The 24,713-nt window shown below is 39.5% G+C and overlaps 1 protein-coding gene and 1 long non-coding RNA gene across 6 annotated transcripts in view; one reads left to right on the top strand and one right to left on the bottom strand.

The window, feature by feature from the left end:
- Window positions 1-24,713, bottom strand: part of LOC138855129 (uncharacterized) — a 114,521-nt gene that overhangs the window by 21,509 nt on the left and 68,299 nt on the right. Inside the window, exon 3 of the long non-coding RNA XR_011394292.1 lies at window positions 8,502-8,659. This is a non-coding gene — a long non-coding RNA (uncharacterized lncRNA). The remainder of the gene's footprint in view (window positions 1-8,501; window positions 8,660-24,713) is intronic.
- The window catches only part of LOC128702881 (uncharacterized), a 56,059-nt gene continuing 34,673 nt past the window's right edge, over window positions 3,328-24,713 (top strand). For 2 of the 5 annotated variants that reach the window (XM_070102519.1, XM_070102518.1), the window contains exons 1-4: window positions 3,328-3,552; window positions 8,782-8,892; window positions 14,757-14,881; window positions 17,339-17,448. In XM_070102519.1, coding sequence (XP_069958620.1) covers window positions 3,523-3,552; window positions 8,782-8,892; window positions 14,757-14,881; window positions 17,339-17,448 — 376 coding nt within the window. In that variant the 5' untranslated portion in view covers window positions 3,328-3,522. Of the gene's footprint in view, window positions 3,553-8,779; window positions 8,893-13,715; window positions 13,824-14,756; window positions 14,882-17,338; window positions 17,449-24,713 lie in introns of those variants that run through there. The other 3 variants (XM_070102520.1, XM_070102521.1, XM_070102522.1) reach the window with 3 other exon arrangements.

Here is a 24,713-nt window from a genome sequence, read left to right as displayed (position 1 = left end):
TATGTACAAAGCAGAGTCGCTGAAAATAATCAGATGCAAGAGAAGTATAATAGTTTGGGTCAGCATATGCTAACATTTAATCATTTACCTGGTGAGGAGAATCCAGCTGATTTCTTGTCTTGAGGTTTACCTTATGCTAAATTTGTAAATGCTGTATCATGGTTTAAAGGACCGAGCTGGCTGGTAAATAAAGCTAATTGGCCTGTACAAAAGGCGTATATTGCTCCTGTTGAAATTACTGTGACCACCGCTCCAATTGTTTGTCCTTCCTTAGTCATTGATATAAATAGGTATTCTTCTTTACCCAAACTAATCAATGTAACTAAATTGGTGTTTAAATTTCTAAACAAGATGAATATTTCATATAAGTTTTCACATCCTCTTGAATATTGGATAAAGAGGGTACAGGAGGAAATCTATGGAAATGAGATTAAATTGATGATGGAAAGAAAATTTGTGAAAGGTTCTATAATAGAGAAATTGGGGCTGTATTTAGAGAACAATGTAATTAGGTGCAGAGGTAGGTTACAAAATGCTGAATTGGATGATTATGCTAAACACCCTATCTTACTGATCAAAACTCATCATCTAACAAATGTAATTGTTCTAAATGCCCATAAAAATGTAATGCATGGTGGGGTACAAGATACCTTAAATTGTATTAGGGAAACTTTCTGGATTCCACAAGGACAGCAAAGTGTAAAAAGGGTGATTAAATCTTGTGTAATATGTCGCCGTGTGGATGCCAATCCTATATGTACCCAGGTCCTCCACCGTTGCCAAATCAGCAATTTGAGTCGTTTAGCAACGACCTCCACCTGGCCGCAGTGTGGAAAATACTGTATATATTTTCCGTAAATACGGTAATTTATAGGTAAATAGATGGCCTATATTGCATTTAATAAAAATTATATTATGGAAAATGGGAAACCGAGCCTGCACAGAAGACTGGCCATCTTGGTTTTGAATTGGATACGTTAATATAATGGGAAGAATTTTTCGTGCTCTAGGTTAAAATTGGATTGACACCTCTCAAATATTATTATTATTATAATCAAAAAGAAGCGCTAAGCCACAAGGGCTATACAGCACCTCTCAAATAGGAGGCAAAATTGTTGGATGTGCATTCCTGCATAACTTGAGATATCAGACGACTGGACAAGACAGCTCCAGGAACCTCAGATAAGCTTTCTAGATTTGTGTATAATTCTGGCCAGTGTTTTCATAAATTTAGTTAGTGAGGTTTTTCTGAGTACAACTTAATATCCAGTCAAATTAGTGAGAGATATTAAGATATATTTTCCTTCTGTTATGTATATGTGAATTTATATATAATCATTTTTTAATATACAGTCCACAAATTTATATATTTATCATTATTCCTGGTGATGTATTTTTCATTTAATTAGTAGGTCCAGAGCAACTTGTGGATATGACAGTGGTAGGTATCGAAGGGGGACATTTTTTGCGACCTAAGTGTCCCAAATTCCTACTTGTCTAACTGATAAATAATAGTTATCATTGTTCATTTACTGTTATGTATATAATTATACATCCAAGTAAATGCAATTTTCCACAGATATTATAATCTTACTAAAATCATCGGGAAAGCATTAAACCCGCAGGGGTCATCCAGTGTATAGCCATGCTAGATAATAAAATGTTAGGTGTAAGTTTATTCAGGTATTCACAAATACAGTTACATAGAATTATCATACATAGCAGCATATGTGTAGACAACCTGGGATAACCCAAAAAAGTCAGACAGTGACTTATTTCCATTGGGGTCCTTTTACCTTATTATTATAATATAAAGGTTATAATATTTTCTTATTACTCTATAATGAAGATAACATCTCATTATCATACTAAAAAGACTATCTACTACACGAGGGTCAGATAAGATTTCGTTCGGATTTTTAACCCCGGTGGGTTAGCCACCCAGGATAACCCAAGAAAGTCAGTGCGTCATCGAGGACTAACTTATTTCCATTAGGGTCCTTAATCTTGTCCCCCAGGATGCGACCCACACCAGTCGACTAACACCCAGGTACCTATTTGCTGCTAGGTGAACAGGGCAACAGGTGTAAGGAAACGTGTCGAAATGTTTCCACCCGCCAGGAATCGAACCCGGACCCTCCGTGTGTGAAGCGGGAGCTTTAGCCACCAGGCCACCTACCATCAGGCCACCTACCACTAGGCCACCTACCACCAGGCCACCGGGTCATTAAGACTACAATGCGAGGGTCATTACTAGGAATAAGGTAAAATTTACACGTATGTTAGCTAAAAAATAACAGTTATCTATGAAAGGACCCCAATGGAAATAAGTCACTGTCTGACTTTTTTGGGTTATCCCAGGTTCTCTACACATATGCTGCTATGTATGATAATTCTATGTAATTGTATTTGTGTATACATGAATAAACTTACTTATCTCAAATTTGAAAAATATATTAGGTAAGAGTAGCCGCATACTGCGGATGTACAAATTTGAAAAGATTATACAAAATTACTTATTTTAGACTCCATTGGATCTATTTCCACTATGTGTAATAATTTATTTAAGTTGTCATATATTACATATGCATATATTACCATCAATAATTACCAAAATTTACACAAAATTATCATAACTGGAACCACTGCATAAATTTTTATGCTGTTTGCAAAAACCATATATACTTAACAGAAATGCAATAATTTGTTATATAAATAAAAAAAGATATTACAAGGACCCCAATGGAAATAAGTCACTGACTTTTTCGGGTTATCCTAGGTAATTTACACACATATTACTATGTAATAATGGTACTTACATGTACCTGTACGTAAATAAACTTACTTATTTGTATTATATATCTCACATTGTATAAGTTTATTTAGGCACAGGTACACAAATACAATTATCATAGTGTAAATTAACTAGGATTACCCCCCCCCCCCCCAAAAAAAAAAAAGTCATTGCTGTCAGTGGCCCTTAACCCTTTGGGCCTAGTTCCTAGGCCTTTTGTGTATCTATATGCTTTTGCGCTACCGTCCACAGGATGGATATGGGGTGCACAATAAACTAGCCACTTCGGTGGCAAAGTTTAAAAAAAAAAAATCCCTAAAAACACCAATAATGAAAATAACAGGTAAACTCCAGGTAATATTTCCTTGCAAAGCTTACACAAGAACCCAAAAAAGTCAAAGTGACTTATTTCCATTGCCCGAAATGCACCGCATGCTAGTGGCTTTCTTTTATACTTAACAATAGTTTATTACAAGTAAACTACATTTTGTATACTGAAGAAAAAAAATAAAATTGTACTGGAGTGAATGAGGTGGCAGACGCCGACAACAACAACAACAACAACAACAACGTTTAAAACATTGTGATGGCAGCGGCAGGAGCAGCGTTATATTACCAGCTGTGATGTGTGTCTGCCCTTAAGACACGTTATATTATCAGCTGTGACCTTTGTCTGCCCTCAAGACAATTATCAATGTTAGTTTCTCCACCTAGATGCTCACTTCAAGATGTCAGTCAAACACATCGATTTTTTAAAGGTATTCAACAAGTGGATGATGGATGAGTGAAGGATGGATGGAATAAATATGACCCCAGTGGAAATAATTCTGACTTTTTTTTTTATTCTAGGTAATCTACACACGTTACTATGCTAGATAATTGTAAACACCTGGGTACCTACTTCACTTGCTAGGTGAACAGGGTCAGGAAAAATTCTCAATGTTTCCATCCTTGCTGGGAATCAAACCATGGACACTCTGCTTGTGGAACTAATTTTACGTAACTTTCTATACAAATGTATCATAAGTTTAAAATTATACATGAGGCTTAAATAAAAACTTCCACCATCGTGTGCTTAACGATCATATGTTGAACTGGAAATAAATCTGCTTGTGTTTATAATGTAAATTTTTACATGATGTATCATGTAAAACCATTGTAAAAGCTCAAAATTATGTTTAAGGTATAAATAAATAGTTTATATATGGCTGACCCATAGTCACTGACTTTTTTGGGGGGTTATCCTAGGTAATTTACACTCGTGTTCCTCTCAAGGGAGGTCCCTTGACGCTGGTCAGGGGCTCTTGATCTAGGGAATTGGATCTGTGCTCTGGTTCCCTGAATTGAGCCTGAATACCTTCCATTCCCCCCCCACATGTTTACCTGGAGAGTGTTCCGGGGGTCAACGCCCCCGCGGCCCGGTCTGTGACCAGGCCTCCTGGTGGATCAGAGCCTGATCAACCAGGCTGTTGCTGCTGGCTGCACGCCAACCAACATACGAGCCACAGCCCGGCTGATCAGGAACCGACTTTAGGTGCTTGTCCAGTGCCAGCTTGAAGACTGCCAGGGGTCTGTTGGTAATCCCCCTTATGTATGCTTGGAGGCAGTTGAACAGTCTCAGGCCCCTGACACTTATTGTATGGTCTCTTAACGTGCTAGTGACACCCCTGCTTTTCATTGGGGGGATGTTGCATCGTCTGCCAAGTCTTTTGCTTTCGTAGCGAGTGATTTTCGTGAGCAAGTTCGGTACTAGTCCCTCTAGGATTTTCCAGGTGTATATAATCATGTATCTCTCCCGCCTGCGTTCCAGAGAATACAGGTTTAGGAACCTCAAGCGCTCCCAGTAATTGAGGTGTTTTATCTCCGTTATGCGCGCCGTGAAGGTTCTCTCTACATTTTCTAGGTCAGCAATTTCACCTGCCTTGAAAGGTGCTGTTAGTGTGCAGCAATATTCCAGCCTAGATAGAACAAGCGACCTGAAGAGTGTCATCATGGGCTTGGCCTCCCTAGTTTTGAAGGTTCTCATTATCCATCCTGTCGTTTTTCTAGCAGATGCGATTGATACAATGTTATGGTCCTTGAAGGTGAGATCCTCCGACATGATCACTCCCAGGTCTTTGACGTTGGTGTTTCGCTCTATTTTGTGGCCAGAATTTGTTTTGTACTCTGATGAAGATTTAATTTCCTCGTGTTTACCATATCTGAGTAATTGAAATTTCTCATCGTTGAACTTCATATTGTTTTCTGCAGCCCACTGAAAGATTTGGTTGATGTCCACCTGGAGCCTTGCAGTGTCTGCAATGGATGACACTGTCATGCAGATTTGGGCGTCATCTGCAAAGTAAGACACGGTGCTGTGGCCGACATCCTTGTCTATGTCGGATATGAGGATGAGGAACAAGATGGGAGCGAGTACTGTGCCTTGTGGAACAGAGCTTTTCACCGTAGCTGCCTCGGACTTTACTCTGTTGACGACTACTCTCTGTGTTCTGTTTGTGAGGAAATTATAGATCCATCAACCGACTTTTCCTGTTATTCCTTTAGCACGCATTTTGTGCGCTATTACGCCATGGTCACACTTGTCGAAGGCTTTTGCAAAGTCTGTATATATTACAGCTGCATTCTTTTTGTCTTCTAGTGCATCTAGGACCTTGTCGTAGTGATCCAATAGTTGAGACAGACAGGAGCGACCTGTTCTAAACCCATGTTGCCCTGGGTTGTGTAACTGATGGGTTTCTAGATGGGTGATCTTACTTCTTAGGACCCTTTCAAAGATTTTTATGATATGGGATGTTAGTGCTATTGGTCTGTAGTTCTTTGCTGTTGCTTTACTGCCCCCTTTGTGGAGTGGGGCTATATCTGTTGTTTTTAGTAACTGTGGGACGACCCCCGTGTCCATGCTCCCTCTCCATAGGATGGAAAAGGCTCGTGATAGGGGCTTCTTGCAGTTCTTGATGAACACAGTTCCACGAGTCTGGCCCTGGGGCAGAGTGCATGGGCATGTCATTTATCGCCTGTTCGAAGTCATTTGGCGTCAGGATAACATCGGATAGGCTTATGTTAACCAAATTCTGTGGCTCTCTCATAAAAAAATCATTTTGATCTTCGACTCTCAGTCTGGTTAGCGGCTTACTAAAAACCGAGTCATATTGGGACTTGAGTAGCTCACTCATTTCCTTGCTGTCATCTGTGTAGGACCCATCTTGTTTATGTAGGGGCCCAATACTGGACGTTGTTCTCGACTTTGATTTGGCATAGGAGAAGAAATACTTTGGGTTTCTTTCGATTTCATTTATGGCTTTTAGTTCTTCCCGCGATTCCTGACTCTTATAAGATTCCTTTAGCTTAAGTTCGATGCTTGCTATTTCTCTGACCAGTGTCTCCCTACGCATTTCAGATATATTGACCTCTTTTAGCCGCTCTGTTATTCTTTTCCGTCGCCTGTAAAGGGAGCGCCTGTCTCTTTCTATTTTACATCTACTCCTCCTTTTTCTTAGAGGAATAAACCTTGTGCATACATCGAGTGCCACCAAGTTAATCTGTTCTAGGCATAAGTTGGGGTCTGTGTTGCTTAGTATATCTTCCCAGCTTATATCGGTTAGGACTTGGTTTACTTGGTCCCACTATGTTTTTGTTATTGAAGTTGAATTTGGTGAATGCTCCCTCGTGACTAATCTCATTATGTCGGTCTGGGGCTCCACTCATACATGTCTGAACCTCAATTATGTTGTGATCTGAGTATATTGTTTTTGATATGGTGACATTTCTTATCAGATCATCATTGTTAGTGAAGATGAGGTCTAGTGTATTCTCCAGTCTAGTAGGCTCTATTATTTGCTGGTTTAAATTGAATTTTGTGCAGAGATTTAAAAGCTCGTGTGAGTGTGAGTTTTCATCAGAGCTGACTCCTGGTGTTATTACTGCAACAGTATTATTGGCTATATTCCTCCATTTTAGGTGCCTTAAGTTGAAATCTCCCAGGAGCAAGATGTTGGGTGCAGGAGCTGGAAGATTTTCCAGACAGTGGTCAATTTTTAACAGCTGTTCCTGGAATTGCTGGGATGTTGCATCCAGAGGCTTGTAGACTACCACAATGACTAGGTTTTGGTTCTCGACCTTTACTGCTAAAACTTCCACTACATTTGAGGCATTAAGCAGTTCTGTGCAAACAAGTGACTCTGCAATGTACAGGCCAACCCCCCCCCCCCTTTGCCTGTTCACTCTGTTACATCTGTCTAGGTTGTAACCTGGGATCCATATTTCGTTGTCCAAGTGATCCTTTATGTGGGTCTCAGTGAAAGCCGCGAACATTGCCTTTGCCTCTGCAAGCAGTCCACGGATGAAATGTATTTTGTTGTTTGTTGCTGGCTTTAGACCCTGTGTATTTGCAAAGAAGAATGTCATCGGACTGGTGGTATTGTTGGTACTGGGGGGGGGGGGGATTTTTTTCCGGCATTAGTATCTGTATCTGTTGGTTTGGAGTGGAGGCCATCAACTGTGGTCCCACTCCAGGAATGACTGGATTTGGTGTACGATTTCTGCCATTTCCTGCCAGTTTTTTTTCCTTCCTGGCACTAAAAAACCTCTCCCTCTTGAGTGGCTGTGGCTACCCAGGTTTTCCCATGGCCTGGATGTTTTGTATCTTTTTCTCCCCTTTAGATGGTGTGCCTGGCAATTTAAGTTATAGCACAGTCTTTCCTGTACTGAAGAGGTACACATTTCGGGGTGAAAAAGCTTACTGGAAGAAAGTTTGCATTTTCCTGTTGTCATGTGGACACGGCATTTTCTAGTGTGGTCATAGTTGCACGTCCCGTCTGTTTTTCCAGATTTCCCATGTCTGCAGATACCAAGTGCATAGTATGTGCACAGGCTTGGTTTCCGTTTGCCTTGGGTTTCTGTGACTGTATTCCCTGTTGGTGCATGTTTCCCTGTCTTATTCCTATCCTCCCTAGCACCAACATGTGCTGTATAATCTTATGGGTCTAGTGCTCCCTCATGATTATATTATAATGAATATATGTTACTGTGCATAAAATTGTACTTGTGTGTATCTGTACCTAAATAAACAGATTAATGGGACCTAATACGTTCAGTACAATACTGTATGGTATTTCCTTCCACTCATAACTGAAGGACCCAGGTTCAAACCTCATGCAAGTGGAGTGTGGAATGAATATATGGAGCGGGCATGTATGAAAGTTTAGTTAGCTACAATGATTACAATTATCTTGCATAGTAATGTGTGTAAATTACATAGAATATTGTGCTCAATAGAAACAGACATCTGGCTAATACACTTGTACAACTCAATCTTCAAATCAGCATTCTCGTGTAACAGAGCACTGCTAAGCCTACTGTCCCTTCCGTAATTGAATGCACTGGCCACCTCTCTAACTTTACCTGACACTATTTCCTATGTGCCATAGGATCACTGTGTGACTGTCACAGCTTTTCCTGTACCTACACTCCAACTGAATGTTCCACCATCAACTGTGTTTGCTATGAAATTTCCATCAAGGAATGTAGCCCTCAAGAAGCAACATAAAAGAACTATGAAATCATGAACTTTTCACTCTACATTGGCATTCTGCAAACAAAATTTGAAGATGAATATAACCATTGTAAATGAAAAGGAACACAGACCAGCCACATAATATACAGAAATATAGTATGCCTTCAATCTATTTGTGCACCTTTTTACATTTACCTTTTCCAGGGGTAGATTAGTTACCCAAAATGTGCTTGATGTTCTTGAGACCTTCACAAGATATGTCTGGCCTCGGGTCAGGCAGAAAGGGTAGAAGAGCCCTTGAAACCAGTCACAGGTACACAGGTATTATCCTCATTTTATTTTAAGTCACGGATCTTAAAAAAAAAAAAAAAAAATCATGTAGAGTATGCAAAAGATTGTGTGTGTGTGTGTAAGCTTATGTTGATTTACTATATGTACTTAAACATGTATTCACATCCATAATTCATAATTGCAGATTAAATCCTCGAAACTTTTGGTGGTGGAAATAAGACCAGTAAGGTGCATTTTTGATACTGCCTCAGGGCCTACTCGAACAGCTAAATGGATGAATTACTACCATTGGAAGGTAATATGAATACAAACACAGTATTATGGTTTTAAAATTATAGTTTCATATTATAAACCTTATTTTACCTGATATCTATTACTGTACAGTGAAGCATTACTAATCTGGCTTAACTGGGGCATGAAGCAATTTGAATCTAGTATAGAACAGTGCTAAAATAATTAGATAACATTTTTTTCAGTTGTAAATGACTAGTAGTAGTCCTGTTTACAAGTACAGTGGACCCCCGGTTAACGATATTTTTTCATTCCAGAAGTATGTTCAGGTGCCAGTACTGACCGAATTTGTTCCCATAAGGAATATTGTGAAGTAGCTTAGTCCATTTCAGACCCCCAAACATACACGTACAAACGCACTTACATAAATACACTTACATAATTGGTCGCATTGGGAGGTGATCGTTATGCGGGGGTCCACTGTACATGTACAGTAAACCTTCTTGCTGTGCATACTTGGTTCCTTCCATTTATTGTACCTTTGTTGTACAGTGAATTGTAATACTGGCATACATTTTGTGGGGTAGAAGCACTTTTAGAAAATGCATTATCACAATATGGATATATGCAAGAATAGGTGTTGATCAAATCCTAGTTGATGCTTCATGGCATAGTCTGCATTCAGTGCAAGAATCACAATATTTATGTGTCTTAATACTATACTGTTTTCCAACCCTCCACATTGTTAACCCTTAAACTGTCCAAACTAAATCTACATTGGCACGCGTAGTGCTCCGACCTTGATTTTCGCCATGAGAAAGCATGTAAAAAAAAGTAGATCTAAGTTTGGAGCACTACGCGAGTGAACGTAGATCTACGTTTGGACAGTTTAAGGGTATTATGTACGAATACACCAGGTGTAATACTGTGATTACAAGAGATACAGTAACAAACACTAGACATAGGTTGACATATGTTCTAATTTCCTTCCAAGAATCCCCCTTATGAATTATTAAATGATCAGTTTGTTTTGGTAGCTACACTTGATTGTAACCCATAAATATTTATTAAATTTCTGGATGGGTGTAGATCTTTCTTTTATGTTTGTATTTTTCCTTCTTAATATCTAAAACAATGCTCAAGGATGTGTATTTTTTTTTTATTATAATTTCTGCAGTCTTCCAGTATCTTAGTGTTATTGGAAATTTGTCCAATTAGTAGACTGTGGCATGCTTGAATCATATGTATCCTAAGATTCCTTTGCTAGAGGCATATCTAAACACTAACAAATCAGAAATAACATTTTGAGCTTTGATAATTTTTCTTGCGCATCAATGATGATTAATTAAAACAGAGGATGAAATGTTTGTAAGTATGCAACTTTAGTTGCATTTCATTTTTCTTGCATATTTTAAAGTGTTTCTTTGTAACATTATTTCATGCATACCTATTCAATGTTTGCCCAACCTGTTAGCATTATTAATCCTTAAATGGTCCAAATGTATATATATATGTTTTTTCAACATCTGAAAGTATGTAAAAAATGTAGATCTTTTTTGTTTTACATTTGAAAATGTGTAAAAAAAGTAGATCTACTTTTGTAGAACTAAGAATTTGAACGTCGATCTCCTTGGACCATTTAAGGGTTAAGGCAATTACCCTTCTTCCTTATCTCTGTTTTTCACTAATTTTTTTAAAATACAGTGGACCCCTGGTTTTCAGCCAGTGCAGAAATCATAAAATTCGGATTTCGAGCACTTTTTGGAGAAATTTTCCCCCAGGTTTCGTACATCTGCTCGGAAATCGTTGGTACCAGACGCGTGCGCCTGGGTCACTCATACATTCGTGACTCACTCTTGGGCACATTAAATGTCTTATTTTACGTTAATATAGACTTTCTCATTAATCCATCTATGATATTTTCTTCAAAATTAAGTAAGAAACACGTTACATAGCATATAAACATGCCTTTGTTACTGGTTCACTCAGAGTGTCCCTCTAGTCTTAACGCCATAGTGATGCAGTGGTACCTTGACTTACGAGTTTAATTCGTTCTGTGACCGAGCTCATAACTCAACTTGCTTGTACGTACATGTATATCAAATCAGTTTTCCTCACCAATATTAATTGAAATGCCATTAATCCATTCCAGCCCCCAAAAAACTACCCCAGTTTTTTTTGTTACGGGTTTTTAAGCAAGTATATTTATAAATAAGAAATGATTTTTGCCTTTTTTGCCAGGTCCCAGCAATGTTTTAGAAATGCTGGAGTATATATGAAACTCCTTGAAGCACGGTGTAAGATGAGCGTCACTGCCTTGGCTTTATTTCTTACTGTTACACAGACATGTCTGTCTGTCTGTTCCTGTCTATACAACTGTCTAGCTCTGTATCTCTGTCTCTGCTAATCTGTCTGCCTGTGTTTCTGTCTTCCTGTCTCTCTACTTGTCTCTCAGAGAGAGAGCTGCTCACGAACCAACAGGTTATTATACACGTCTGATTCCTTAACAAGTGAAATGAGTACAGTGGACCCCCGCATACCATTGGCATCACATAACGTTAAATCCGCATACCGATACATTTTATCGCTAAGATTTTGCCTCGCATATCGCTAAAAAACCCGCGCAACACTATTCGTCCGAGACGCGTTTAATGTGCTGCCTGAGCCAGCCTCACATGTTCCACCGGTGGCATTGTTTACCAGCCAGCCTCCGCGGTAACATCCAAGCATACAATCGGAACATTTCGTATTATTACAGTGTTTTTGGTGATTTTATCTGCAAAATAAGTGACCATGGGCCCCAAGAAAGCCTCTAGTGCCAACCCTGTGGTAAAAAGGGTGAGAAATATTATCGAAATACTGTGGTACCATGGTCAACTGCTGATGCTGCTGCTGCTGTAGCACTGTCAGCTGCTGCTGCTGCTGTAGCACCATCAGCTGCTGCTGCTGCTGTAGCACCATCAGCTGCTGCTGCTGCTGTACCGTCAGCTGCTGCTGTAGTACCATCTGCTGCTGCTGTAGCACTGTCATCTGCTGCTGTAGCACTGTCAGCTGCTGCTGTAGCACTGTCAGCTGCTGCTGCTGCTGCACTGTCAGCTGCTGCTGCTGCTGCTGCACTGTCAGCTGCTGCTGTAGCACTGTCTGCTGCTGTAGCACCGTCAGCTGCTGCTGCTGCTGCTGTACCACCGTCAGCTGCTGCTGCTGCTGTAGTACTGTCTGCTGCTGCTGTAGCACTGTCAGCTGCTGCTGTAGCACTGTCAGCTGCTGCTGCTGTAGCACTGTCAGCTGCTGCTGCTGTAGCACTGTCAGCTGCTGCTGCTGTAGCACTGTCAGCTGCTGCTGCTGTAGCACTGTCAGCTGCTGCTGCTGTAGCACTGTCAGCTGCTGCTGCTGTAGCACTGTCAGCTGCTGCTGCTGTAGCACTGTCAGCTGCTGCTGCTGTAGCACCATCAGCTGCTGCTGCTGTAGCACCATCAGCTGCTGCTGCTGCAGCACCATCAGCTGTTGCTGCTGCTGCTGTACCACCGTCAGCTGCTGCTGCTGCTGTAGTACCATCTGCTGCTGCTGTAGCACCATCTGCTGCTGCTGTAGCACCGTCAGCTGCTGCTGCAGCACCGTCAGCTGCTGCTGCTGCTGTAGCACCGTCAGCTGCTGCTGCTGCTGCTGTAGTACCGTCTGCTGCTGCTGTAGCACTGTCTGCTGCTGCTGTAGCACTGTCAGCTGCTGCTGCTGCTGCTGTAGCACTGTCAGCTGCTGCTGCTGCTGCTGCTGTAGCACTGTCAGCTGCTGCTGCTGCTGTAGCACTGTCAGCTGCTGCTGCTGCTGCTGTAGCACTGTCAGCTGCTGCTGCTGCTGCTGTAGCACTGTCAGCTGCTGCTGCTGCTGTAGCACCGTTGTTGGTGTGGCTTATTGAGAATACCAAGAAACAATTAACCCCAGAGGGTTAGTCACCCAGGATAACCCAAAAAAGTCAGTGTCATCAAAGACTAACTTATTTACATTGGGGTCCTTAATCTTGTCTCCCAGGATGCAACCCACACCAGTCGACTAACACCCAAGTGAACAGGGAAAAATGCCTGGAACTAGTGCTCATATTGGTGAATATAAAGCCAGCAAAGGTTAGTTTGAGAGATTTAAGAATTGTAGTGGCATACACAGTGTGATAAGGCTGTTCTGGAAGAAAATGCCAACCAGGACCTACAGTACTCAGGAGGAAAAGGCACTCCCAGGACACAGTGTCTCATCAGTCATTGCTGCATCTTCAATAAAGGTTAAGTGTCATTTATTCTTCATTTAGTAGAGTAGTACATGCACAATATATATTGTGCATGTACTACTCTACTATTGTGCATGTATCCTTCTCTTTGTGTGTAGGAAAATGTATATTTCATGTGGTAAAATTTTTTTTTTCATACTTTTGAGTGTCTTGCACAGATTAATTTGATTTACATTATTTCTTATGGGGGAAATTCATTCGCATAACGATAATTTCACATAACAATGAGCTCTCAGGAACGGATTAATATCGTTATGCGGGGGTCCACTGTATTACTTGCTAGTCATGCTTATTATGCCTTATATCCACAAGCATAGTTCAGCACTTTGTCTAGATTTTTTTGGATTATCCTAGGTAATTTACACCGTGTATAACTATTTATGTGTACCTGTGAGATAGAGATAGACAGAGATAGATACAGACAGACAGAAGGAGATAGAGACAGCCAGCTGGCCACCCAACCAGCCGAACATGTATGACATGTTCCAGAATTGTTTCTCTACATAGGGCATACGTTATAGAACATTCTGGCAGGATGACACTACCAGTGGTATCAAAATTGAAAGGATGTTGCACATTGGTTATTATCGAGGTTTTTGATATTTCCTCAGTATCTCCTGCGAGTGGCGGCGTTTCTGAAGCTCACTTGTATGTCGGATTTTGGCTCGCAACTCAAAGCAAAAAACTGACTGAGCGACAGCTCGTAACTCGGAAAACTCGTAAGTTGGGGCACCATTGTACTAATAGTACATAATAATCACTCTTGGGTACATTAAATGTCTTATTTTACGTTAATATAGACATTTCCATTAATCCATCTATGATATTTTCTTCAAAATTATGTAAGAAACACGTTACATAGCATATAAACATGCAATGTTTATATGCGGTGGAGGGCAAACATTATGTATTCCCTGGTCCAAGGTTAGAGAAAACTGTATGAATTTGCATTGGCCCACCCTTAATACATAGGCTTTTGTTTACAATTCTCGGCATGGATTATTGCTTCTCCCTTTGTTTATGATGGCATCTAAAGGTAGTTGTTAGAAACGATTACACTCAGTGAACATGGTATGTCGATGGTAATAATATGTCTGTGGGCCGCAGTGTATGTAACCAGTAGGTAGGGGTTGGATGCGAGTGACCCGGATGTGGAAGAGTTGGTGGACAACCACAAGGAAGAGCTAACAAGAGTCTTCAATAAACATATATAATGTTCATTTATCATTAATATTAGTCATTTATATTTATTTATCATTGTTGTCTATGTAAAACTATAGTTATTTTCTATAAAATGTATTTCTTGTTTATATTTTTTGGGTGTCTGGAACGGATTACGTAATTGAATTTACATTTATGGAAAACGTTAACTTCGGTTTTCAGCCATTTCAGATTTTGGCCAAGCTTCTTTAATGGATTAATTACAAAAACCAGGGGTCTACTGTACTGTATTCTTGCCATTTATCCTCATGCACTAATGATTCAGCACCCTTCATTAATACATTAGTGTTATTGTACCACCTGTATTTCTTAATGCTTTAAGAATTCTTCATCTAGAATTCTTTTTTTTTTTTCTGAATTAGTAAAATTGTGCTAAAAACCTCATGACATTGAGCTTTTATCATTAACCTTTAATTTTCTCCATTTATCAGGAACTTCGTAAAATGATTAATGATATTGCAGACAAGTATGAAGAAAAGAAAAGCAATTTGAATATCACAGAAGATATTGAATGTAATAAACCATTAATTAAGGTTGGATCCTTAATTAAAATTGGGCAAGTACAAATAGTTTTATCTACTGTCCTTTGCATCCCTGCTAATTTCTGCTATTCCACTTTGCCTTCCAGTCCCCCTTTTTCCTTGGACTTTCCCTCTAGTTTATATTATTGTCATTCGTTTGCTAAATTAATAAAACTGTCTTTAATTAGATGTATACCATGAAACTTGAATTTTTATAATCACCCAGCTGTCAGCAGTAACGTTAGTTAAAAATTATTTAACGCTCTTACTGTGTAGATTGCAATAAAGAATGGAACAGTGTCTATCCCTAATCCTGGAAATAGTGATTTTTCACTTTTGAATGCCAAAATTAATTTCAAACACCCTCCATTTCCCTGTTTGGTACAGGTTATCAGCCAAGAGGTTTAATTTCAATGTGATGGGTGCTATCATCTGCTTGGTTTAAAACTTAAGAAAATATTCCTCATTTGGTGCTACGTGCCTATGTATGTGACTTTAATTATTTAAATTTCCTTTATTCTTATTTTTATTGATGCTGGTAAAGAGCTCTTAATTCAGGAAATTGAAACTGCCCATGTTTTTCTTGGATCAGAGGTGATTACCCCCATTCCCCAAGTGCTGTATAATCCTTACAGGTTTAGAGCACCTCAGTTTTTTTTTAAACTACAATCATCTCCTGATAATGCAGGGTGGCCCAAGGAAGAAAAGATTAACTCAAATTTTGGTTGATGGTGCTTGTAGGTCTTGACATGTTGGGTGGCCTATTGCATCAAGGCGGATGACTGAGGTGGATAGTTGTGCTTGTTGGGGCTAAGGTAGATGATAATTGTTGATCTTGGGCTGAGGTGGATGGCTGACGTCAATGAAGAGGTGTCACTAGATCAGGAATTCTCAACTTTTCCTCCATCATTAACCCCCTCAGCTTGATGTATTTCTCCATTTACCCCCTTACAAAAAATTTATCGCTATCATAAAGGGACAGAAAAACAAGGTCAGGAAAAATTATTCAGGTTTTGCACAAAAATAGCAATATACATTCGTATCACCAGAATTTAAAAAAATAAAACATTCTTTTTGTGAGAAATAATTATACATTATCAAGTACATCACATATTTACCCCTTGCCATGTAATTTTTCATCCCCAGGGGTAAATTTACCCCTGGTTGAGAATCACTGCAGTAGATAATGGTTGTACTGGAGTTTTCAGGTATTCTGTAATGCATGTCTGTTCCATTTTACCCATCACTTTATATAGGTGATGATATGGCATAATTTCCTACAGCAGAGTGCACTTCTGAGCAATACTGCTAGGTGTACCCTTGTCCTTCACCAGCAGCAAGTAGCATTTTGCATATATCTTGGAGTATCACTTGTACAGGTTTGGTTTCATCTTCATCCTCTTCTCTACCTCCCCTCTATCTCAGAAATGAGCTCCTCCAACATTTCTTTTGCAATTTTCTCTTCTGTATCATCTTTTATTAGGTTATTTATGTTTTCTTCCTGCATATCTTCAAAGCCTTCACCTGATACTGTCCTTGCCAGATTCCAAGTTTCTTGAATCTAATTTTATTGAGGTAAAACCTGCAAAATTATTCCCAATGCGGTTTTTACATTGGTCATTGCATTTGCAATATTAAATTTATCTCTTAACTCGGGCACTTCACTTTCTGGGTTTTCATCTGGTGCTGTGACGAGTTTCTGCACCACCCTGTTTATATAGTGCCACTTTTTAAATGTCTTGATATAATGGACTCTCAAAATTCTGGGCAAAATCCTATTGGCATTTCAGTACCCCCCCCCCCCCCTCCCAGACAGTGAACTCACCTGTAGGCCTAGTGAAGCATAGAGGGTAGGGGGAAGTATTGTATTCTTTGGAGTGTTGCACTGAGAATTTGCATGTAACATAGGCTGAGGCTTATTTATCCAACTTTTACAACATTCATCACCAATTTTTTTCCATGCAACATTTTGTATAATGAAAAACAAAATTTAACTTTATGCAAGAGGGTATAACAAATGTTAATGGGATAAAGGTAAAAGCTTTCAAGAGGAAACTGGTTGAGTTTTTGCAGGTGGTGCTAGAGCAGACAGGTTGTAATGACTTTACAGGCCTGCAAGTAGGAACAGTTTGGTTGGTCAGGTGGTCAACAAGGAAATCTGGCCTAGGGTCAGGCTTCAGAAGTAGAGCTTTTGAAACTGGTCACAAGTATGATTCAACTTTTCATATTTTAAGTGTAATCAACATTCATGTAAATACTGTAGTTATATTTTTGAACTTAAATCTCGTCTAAAACACCTATTGATAGAAGCATTAGCAAATATGTACAGGTTACTTTGCTGAGAACCTGCTTATTTTATCTACATAAATTTCTAAGTTTTTATTTTTTGTAGAATACCCATTAGGTTTTTGAGGACAAAGTTGTTTGCAATATAGATCTGCATATAGATTTTATTGGTAGTACTGTACTATGTAATGGAATGTTTTCATCAGGTACATGTTTACAACATTTCGTAAGTGTTCCTGCCACTATCTTACACCAAGAGACAGTAACATTTGGACAGATGATGAGGATGATGACAATGAGGAACTAAAGGACAAAGGTTTGTTTTTATAAGTAACAACTCAGTCAGTAAAGCAATTCCTGTAATTAAAAAACATACAGATAAACAAAATTTACATTTTAATTACTTTTTTCATATTTTTTTATCACACTGGCTGATTCCCACCAAGGCAGGGTGGCCTGAAAAAGAAAAACTTTCACCATCATTCACTCCATCACTGTCTTGCCAGAAGGGTGCTTTACACTACAGTTTTTAAACTGCAACATTAACACCCCTCCTTCAGAGTGCAGGCACTGTACTTCCCATCTCCAGGACTCAAGTCTGGCCTGCCGGTTTCCCTGAACCCCTTCATAAATGTTACTTTGCTCACACTCCAACAGCACGTCAAGTATTAAAAACCATTTGTCTCCATTCACTCCTATCAAACACACTCACGCATGCCTGCTGGAAGTCCAAGCCCCTCGCACACAAAACCTCCTTTACCCCCTCCCTCCAACCTTTCCTAGGCCGACCCCTACCCCGCCTTCCTTCCACTACAGACTGATACACTCTTGAAGTCATTCTGTTTCGCTCCATTCTCTCTACATGTCCGAACCACCTCAACAACCCTTCCTCAGCCCTCTGGATAACAGTTTTCGTAATCCCGCATCTCCTCTTAACTTCCAAACTACGAATTCTCTGCATTATATTCACACCACACATTGCCCTCAGACATGACATCTCCACTGCCTCCAGCCTTCTCCTCGCTGCAACATTCATCACCCATGCTTCACACCCATATAAGAGCGTTGGTAAAACTATACTCTCATACATTCCCCTCTTTGCCTCCAAGGACAAAGTTCTTTGTCTCCACAGACTCCTAAGTGCACCACTCACCCTTTTCCCCTCATCAATTCTATGATTCACCTCATCTTTCATAGACCCATCTGCTGACACGTCCACTCCCAAATATCTGAATACATTCACCTCCTCCATACTCTCTCCCTCCAATCTGATATCACCTAATCTTTTTGTTATCCTCATAACCTTACTCTTTCCTGTATTCACTTTTAATTTTCTTCTTTTGCATACCCTACCAAATTCATCCACCAATCTCTGCACCTTGTCTTCAGAATCTCCCAAGAGCAGTGTCATCAGCAAAGAGCAACTGTGACAACTCCCACTTTATGTGTGATTCTTTATCTTTTAACTCCATGCCTCTTGCCAAGACCCTCGCATTTACTTCTCTTACAACCATCTATAAATATATTAAACAACCACGGTGACATCACACATCCTTATCCAAGGCTTACTTTTACTGGGAAATAATTTCCCTCTTTCCTACATACTCTAACTTGAGCCTCACTATCCTCGTAAAAACTCTTCACTGCTTTCAGTAACCTACCTCCTACACCACACACCTGCCACATTGCCCCCCTATCCACCCTGTCATACGCCTTTTCCAAATCCATAAATGCCACAAAGACCTCTTTAGCCTTATCTAAATACTGTTCACTTGTGTTTCACTGTAAACACCTGGTCCACACACCCCCTACCTTTCCTAAAGCCTCCTTGTTCATCTGCTATCCTATTCTCCGTCTTACTCTTAATTCTTTCAATAATAACTGTACCATACACTTTACCAGGTATACTCAACAAACTTATCCCCCTATAATTTTTGCACTCTCTTTTGTCCCCTTTGCCTTTATACAAAGGAACTATGCATGCTCTCTGCCAATCTCTAGGTACCTTACCTTCTTCCATACATTTATTAAATAATTGCACCAACCACTCCAAAACTATATCCCCACCTGCTTTTAACATTTCTATCTTTATCCCATCAATCCCGGCTGTCTTACCCCCTTTCATTTTACCTACTGCCTCACGAACTTCCCCCACACTCACAACTGGCTCTTCCTCCCTCCTACAAGATGTTATTCCTCCTTGCCCTATACACGAAATCACAGCTTCCCTATCTTCATCAACATTTAACAATTCCTCAAAATATTCCCTCCATCTTCCCAATACCTCTAACTCTGCATTTGATAACTCTCCTCTCCTATTTTTAACTGACAAATCCATTTGTTCTCTAGCCTTCCTTAACTTGTTAATCTCATTCCAAAACTTTTTCTTATTTTCAACAAAATTTGTTGATAACATCTCACCCACTCTCTCATTTGCTCTCTTTTTACATTGCTTCACCACTCTCTTAACCTCTCTCTTTTTCTCCATATACTCTTCCCTCCTTGTATCACTTCTACTTTGTAAAAACTTCTCATATGCTAACTTTTTCTCCCTTACTACTCTCTTTACATCATCATTCCACCAATCGTTCCTCTTCCTCCCGCACCCACCTTCCTGTAACCACAAACTTCTCCTGAACACCAACACTACATTTTTAAACCTACCCCATACCTCTTCGACCCCATTGCCTATGCTCTCATTAGCCCATCTATCCTCCAATAGCTGTTTATATCTTACCCTAACTGCCTCCTCTTTTAGTTTATAAACCTTCACCTCTCTCTTCCCTGATGCTTCTATTCTCCTTGTATCCCATCTACCTTTTACTCTCAGTGTAGCTATAACTAGAAAGTGATCTGATATATCTGTGGCCCCTATATAAACATGTACATCCTGAAGTCTGCTCAACAGTCTTTTATCTACCAATACATAATCCAACAAACTACTGTCATTTTGCCCTACATCATATCTTTTATACTTATTTATCCTCTTTTTCTTAAAATATGTATTACCTATAACTAAACCCCTTTCTATACAAAGTTCAATCAAAGGGCTCCCATTATCAATTACACCTGGCACCCCAAACTTACCTACCACACCCTCTCTAAAAGTTTCTCCTACTTTAGCATTCAGGTCCTCTACCACAATTACTCTCTCGCTTGGTTCAAACATCTCCCAAAATCTCTCTCTCTCTCTCCTCTACATTCCTCTCTTCTCCAGGTGCATACACGCTTATTATAACTCACTTTTCGCATCCAACCTTTACTTTAATCCACATAATTCTTGAATTTACACATTCATATTCTCTTTTCTCCTTCCATAACTGATCCTTCAACATTACTGCTACCCCTTCCTTTGCTCTAACTCTCTCAGATACTCCAGATTTAATCCTATTTATTTCCCCCACCGAAACTTCCCTACCCCCTTCAGCTTTGTTTCACTTAGGGCCAGGACATCCAACTTCTTTTCATTCATAACATCAGCAATCATCTGTTTCTTGTCATCCGCACTACATCCACGCACATTCAAGCATCCCAGTTTTATAAAGTTTTTCTTCTTCTCTTTTTTAGTAAATGTCTACAGGAGAAGGGGTTACTAGCCCATTGCTCCCGGCATTTTAGTCGCCTCATACAACACGCATGGCTTCGGAGGAAAGATTCTTTTCCACTTCCCCATGGACAATAGAAGAAATAAAGAACAAGAGCTATTTAGAAAAAAGGAGAAAAACCTAGATATATATGCATGTGCGTGTCTGTGAAGTGTGACCAAAGTGTAAGTAGGAGTAGCAAGATATCCCTGTTATCTAGCGTGTTTATGAGGCAGAAAAAGAAACCAGCAATCCTACCATCATGCAAAACAGTTACAGGTTTCTGTTTCACAGTCATCTGGCAGGATGGTAGTACTTCCCTGGGTGGTTGCTATCTACCAACCTACTACCTATAACCAACCTACTACCTATACTGTTGTTTTTATACTAGATCCTTGCATAATCAGTACATATATTGATGAAAACCATTGTATTGTAAAAAATTGAGAAATTTTATAAGTGCGATATTTGTGATCCTCTAGAAGGACAGACAGACGGAAAAAAGTGATGCGTTTTCCTTCTTTTAATCATATTTCCTTGGTGGGAAATGGTTAATGTATTAAAAAATTATTATACAAAACTATATACAGTAGGGCCCCGCTTTATGGCGTTCTGCTAATACAGTGATTTCAGATTATGTATGACCAAACTTTGCTATACGGTAAGCTGTCTTTCAAATACAGCACGCCCTACCCGGTTTGTTTGCATTCTCCGTGAGCATATCTATTATGTCTGGAAATTTTCCAAAATTTCAAGTGTTTTAAAGTTATTGTATATTTTATATATACAGGTCTCCCTCAACATTCACGTTTTCAACTTTCATGGGCTTCACACATTCGCGAATTCCCAACCGCCAAATCATATTTAAGCTTCCCGCCACCTGCGAGTCCCTACTACCCTCCCTCCGACCCCCGCAACTGGCAGCCAGCCCTCCCACCACTCAGTGTGGTGAGTGTTTTGTTTGTTCATTATTTGCTATTAAACTACAGTATAAATAATGTAAACCCATTCATGACTGCATATTGGAATGGCTATTCGGACAGGTATTAGACTGACATGTGTTTACTCTTGAACACTGCAAAGAATTAAACATTTCTGCTACAGCTAATAATAACAATAGTAATAATAATAATAAATATGATATAATTGAAGAAGGAAAGTGTACAAAAATACGAGGGAGTGGTTGACACATCGTCAGTGTGACTGTTTATGCTGGAGTGAACATTAGTCTCCCTGCTCTTCCAAACATTTCACAATAATTCATTGTATTTGGTGCTTGTAGATTGAGTGTGACTGGAGTGGTAGAGGCAGTGATTGAGGCAATGGTATTTAATAACATACATGTTAATAATAATACGTTATTAATAATATGTATTATTATTTATAACATATATGTTATTAAATACATACATGTTAATAATAATACACATTATTAATAATAACATGGTAGTAGGTTGGTAGACAGCAACCACCCAGGGAGGTACTACCGTCCTGCCAAGTGAGTGTAAAACGAAAGCCTGTAATTGTTTTACATGATGGTAGGATTGCTGGTGTCTTTTGTCTGTCTCATAAATATGCAAGATTACAGGTACGTCTTGCTACTTCTACTTCCACTTAGGTCACACTACACATACATGTACATGTTTATTTATACACACTCATCTGAGTTTTCTTTGATTTTATCTTAATAGTTCTTGGTCTTATTACTTTTCCTTTTATATCCATGGGGAAGTGGAATAAGAATCTTTCCTCCGTAAGCCATGCGTGTTGTAAAAGTCAACTAAAATGCCGGGAACAATGGGCTAGTAACCCCTTTTCCTGTAAAGATTACTAAAAAGAATAAGAAGAAAATTGTCAAAGTGGGAAGTCTGAATGTGCGTGGATGTTGTGCAAATGATAAGAAAGAGATGATTGTGGATGTTATGGATGAGAAGAAACTGGATGTCCTGGCTTTAAGTGAAACAAAGCTGAAGGGGGTGGGAGAGTTTCAATGGAGAGGAATAAATGGGATTAGGTCAGGGGTTTCAAATAGAGTTAGAGCTAAAGAAGGAGTAGCAATAATGTTGAAGGATAAGCTATGGCAGGAAAAGAGGGACTACAAATGCATAAATTCAAGGATTATGTGGAGTAAAATAAAGATTGGATGTGAAAAGTGGGTTATAGTAAGCGTATATGCACCTGGAGAAGAGAAGTGTAGAGGAGAGAGAGAGATTCTGGGAAATGTTGAGTGAATGCGTGGGGAGTTTTGAATCAAGTGTGAGAGTAATGGTGGTTGGGGATTTCAATGCTAAAGTGGGTAAAAATGTTATGGAGGGAGTAGTAGGTAAATTTGGGGTGCCAGGGGTAAATGTAAATGGGGAGCCTTTAATTGAGCTATGTGTAGAAAGAAATTTGGTAATAAGTAATACATATTTTATGAAAAAGAGGATAAATAAATATACAAGGTATGATGTAGCACGTAATGAAAGTAGTTTGTTAGATTATGTATTGGTGGATAAAAGGTTGATGGGTAGGCTCCAGGATGTACATGTTTATAGAGGGGCAACTAATATATCAGATCATTATTTAGTTGTAGCTACAGTTAGAGTAAGAGGTAGATGGGAAAAGAGGAAGGTGGCAACAACAAGTAAGAGGGAGGTGAAAGTGTATAAACTAAGGGAGGAGGAAGTTCGGGCGAGATATAAGCGACTATTGGCAGAAAGGTGGGCTAGTGCAAAGATGAGTAGTGGGGGGGTTGAAGAGGGTTGGAATAGTTTTAAAAATGCAGTATTAGAACGTGGGGCAGAAGTTTGTGGTTATAAGAGGGTGGGGGCAGGAGGAAAGAGGAGTGATTGGTGGAATGATGAAGTAAAGGGTGTGATAAAAGAGAAAAAGGTAGCTTACGAGAGGTTTTTACAAAGCAGAAGTGTTATAAGAAGAGCAGAGTATATGGAGAGTAAAAGAAAGGTGAAGAGAGTGGTGAGAGAGTGCAAAAGGAGAGCAGATGAAAGAGTGGGAGAGGCACTGTCAAGAAATTTTAATGAAAATAAGAAAAAATTTTGGAGTGAGTTAAACAAGTTAAGAAAGCCTAGGGAAAGTATGGATTTGTCAGTTAAAAACAGAGTAGGGGAGTTAGTAGATGGGGAGAGGGAGGTATTAGGTAGATGGCGAGAATATTTTGAGGAACTTTTAAATGTTGAGGAAGAAAGGGAGGCGGTAATTTCATGCACTGGCCAGGGAGGTATACCATCATTTAGGAGTGAAGAAGAGCAGAATGTAAGTGTGGTGGAGGTACGTGAGGCATTACGTAGAATGAAAGGGGGTAAAGCAGCTGGAACTGATGGGATCATGACAGAAATGTTAAAAGCAGGGGGGGATATAGTGTTGGAGTGGTTGGTACTTTTGTTTAATAAATGTATGAAAGAGGGGAAGGTACCTAGGGATTGGCGGAGAGCATGTATAGTCCCTTTATATAAAGGGAAAGGGGACAAAAGAGATTGTAAAAATTATAGAGGAATAAGTTTACTGAGTATACCAGGAAAAGTATACGGTAGAGTTATAATTGAAAGAATTAGAGGTAAGACAGAATGTAGAATTGCGGATGAGCAAGGAGGCTTCAGAGTGGGTAGGGGATGTGTAGATCAAGTGTTTACATTGAAGCATATATGTGAACAGTATTTAGATAAAGGTAGGGAAGTTTTTATTGCATTTATGGATTTAGAAAAGGCATATGATAGAGTGGATAGAGGAGAAATGTGGCAGATGTTGCAAGTTTATGGAATAGGTGGTAAGTTACTAAATGCTGTAAAGAGCTTTTATGAGGATAGTGAGGCTCAGGTTAGGGTGTGTAGAAGAGAGGGAGAATACTTCCCGGTAAAAGTAGGTCTTAGACAGGGATGTGTAATGTCACCATGGTTGTTTAATATATTTATAGATGGGGTTGTAAAAGAAGTAAATGCTAGGGTGTTCGGGAGAGGGGTGGGATTAAATTATGGGGAATCAAATTCAAAATGGGAAT

Source organism: Cherax quadricarinatus, chromosome 82, assembly GCF_038502225.1.
Source record: "Cherax quadricarinatus isolate ZL_2023a chromosome 82, ASM3850222v1, whole genome shotgun sequence".
NCBI lineage: Eukaryota > Metazoa > Arthropoda > Malacostraca > Decapoda > Parastacidae > Cherax > Cherax quadricarinatus.
The sequence above is the reverse complement of the archived record's forward strand: the minus strand, read 5'-3'. Positions and strand labels throughout refer to the sequence as shown.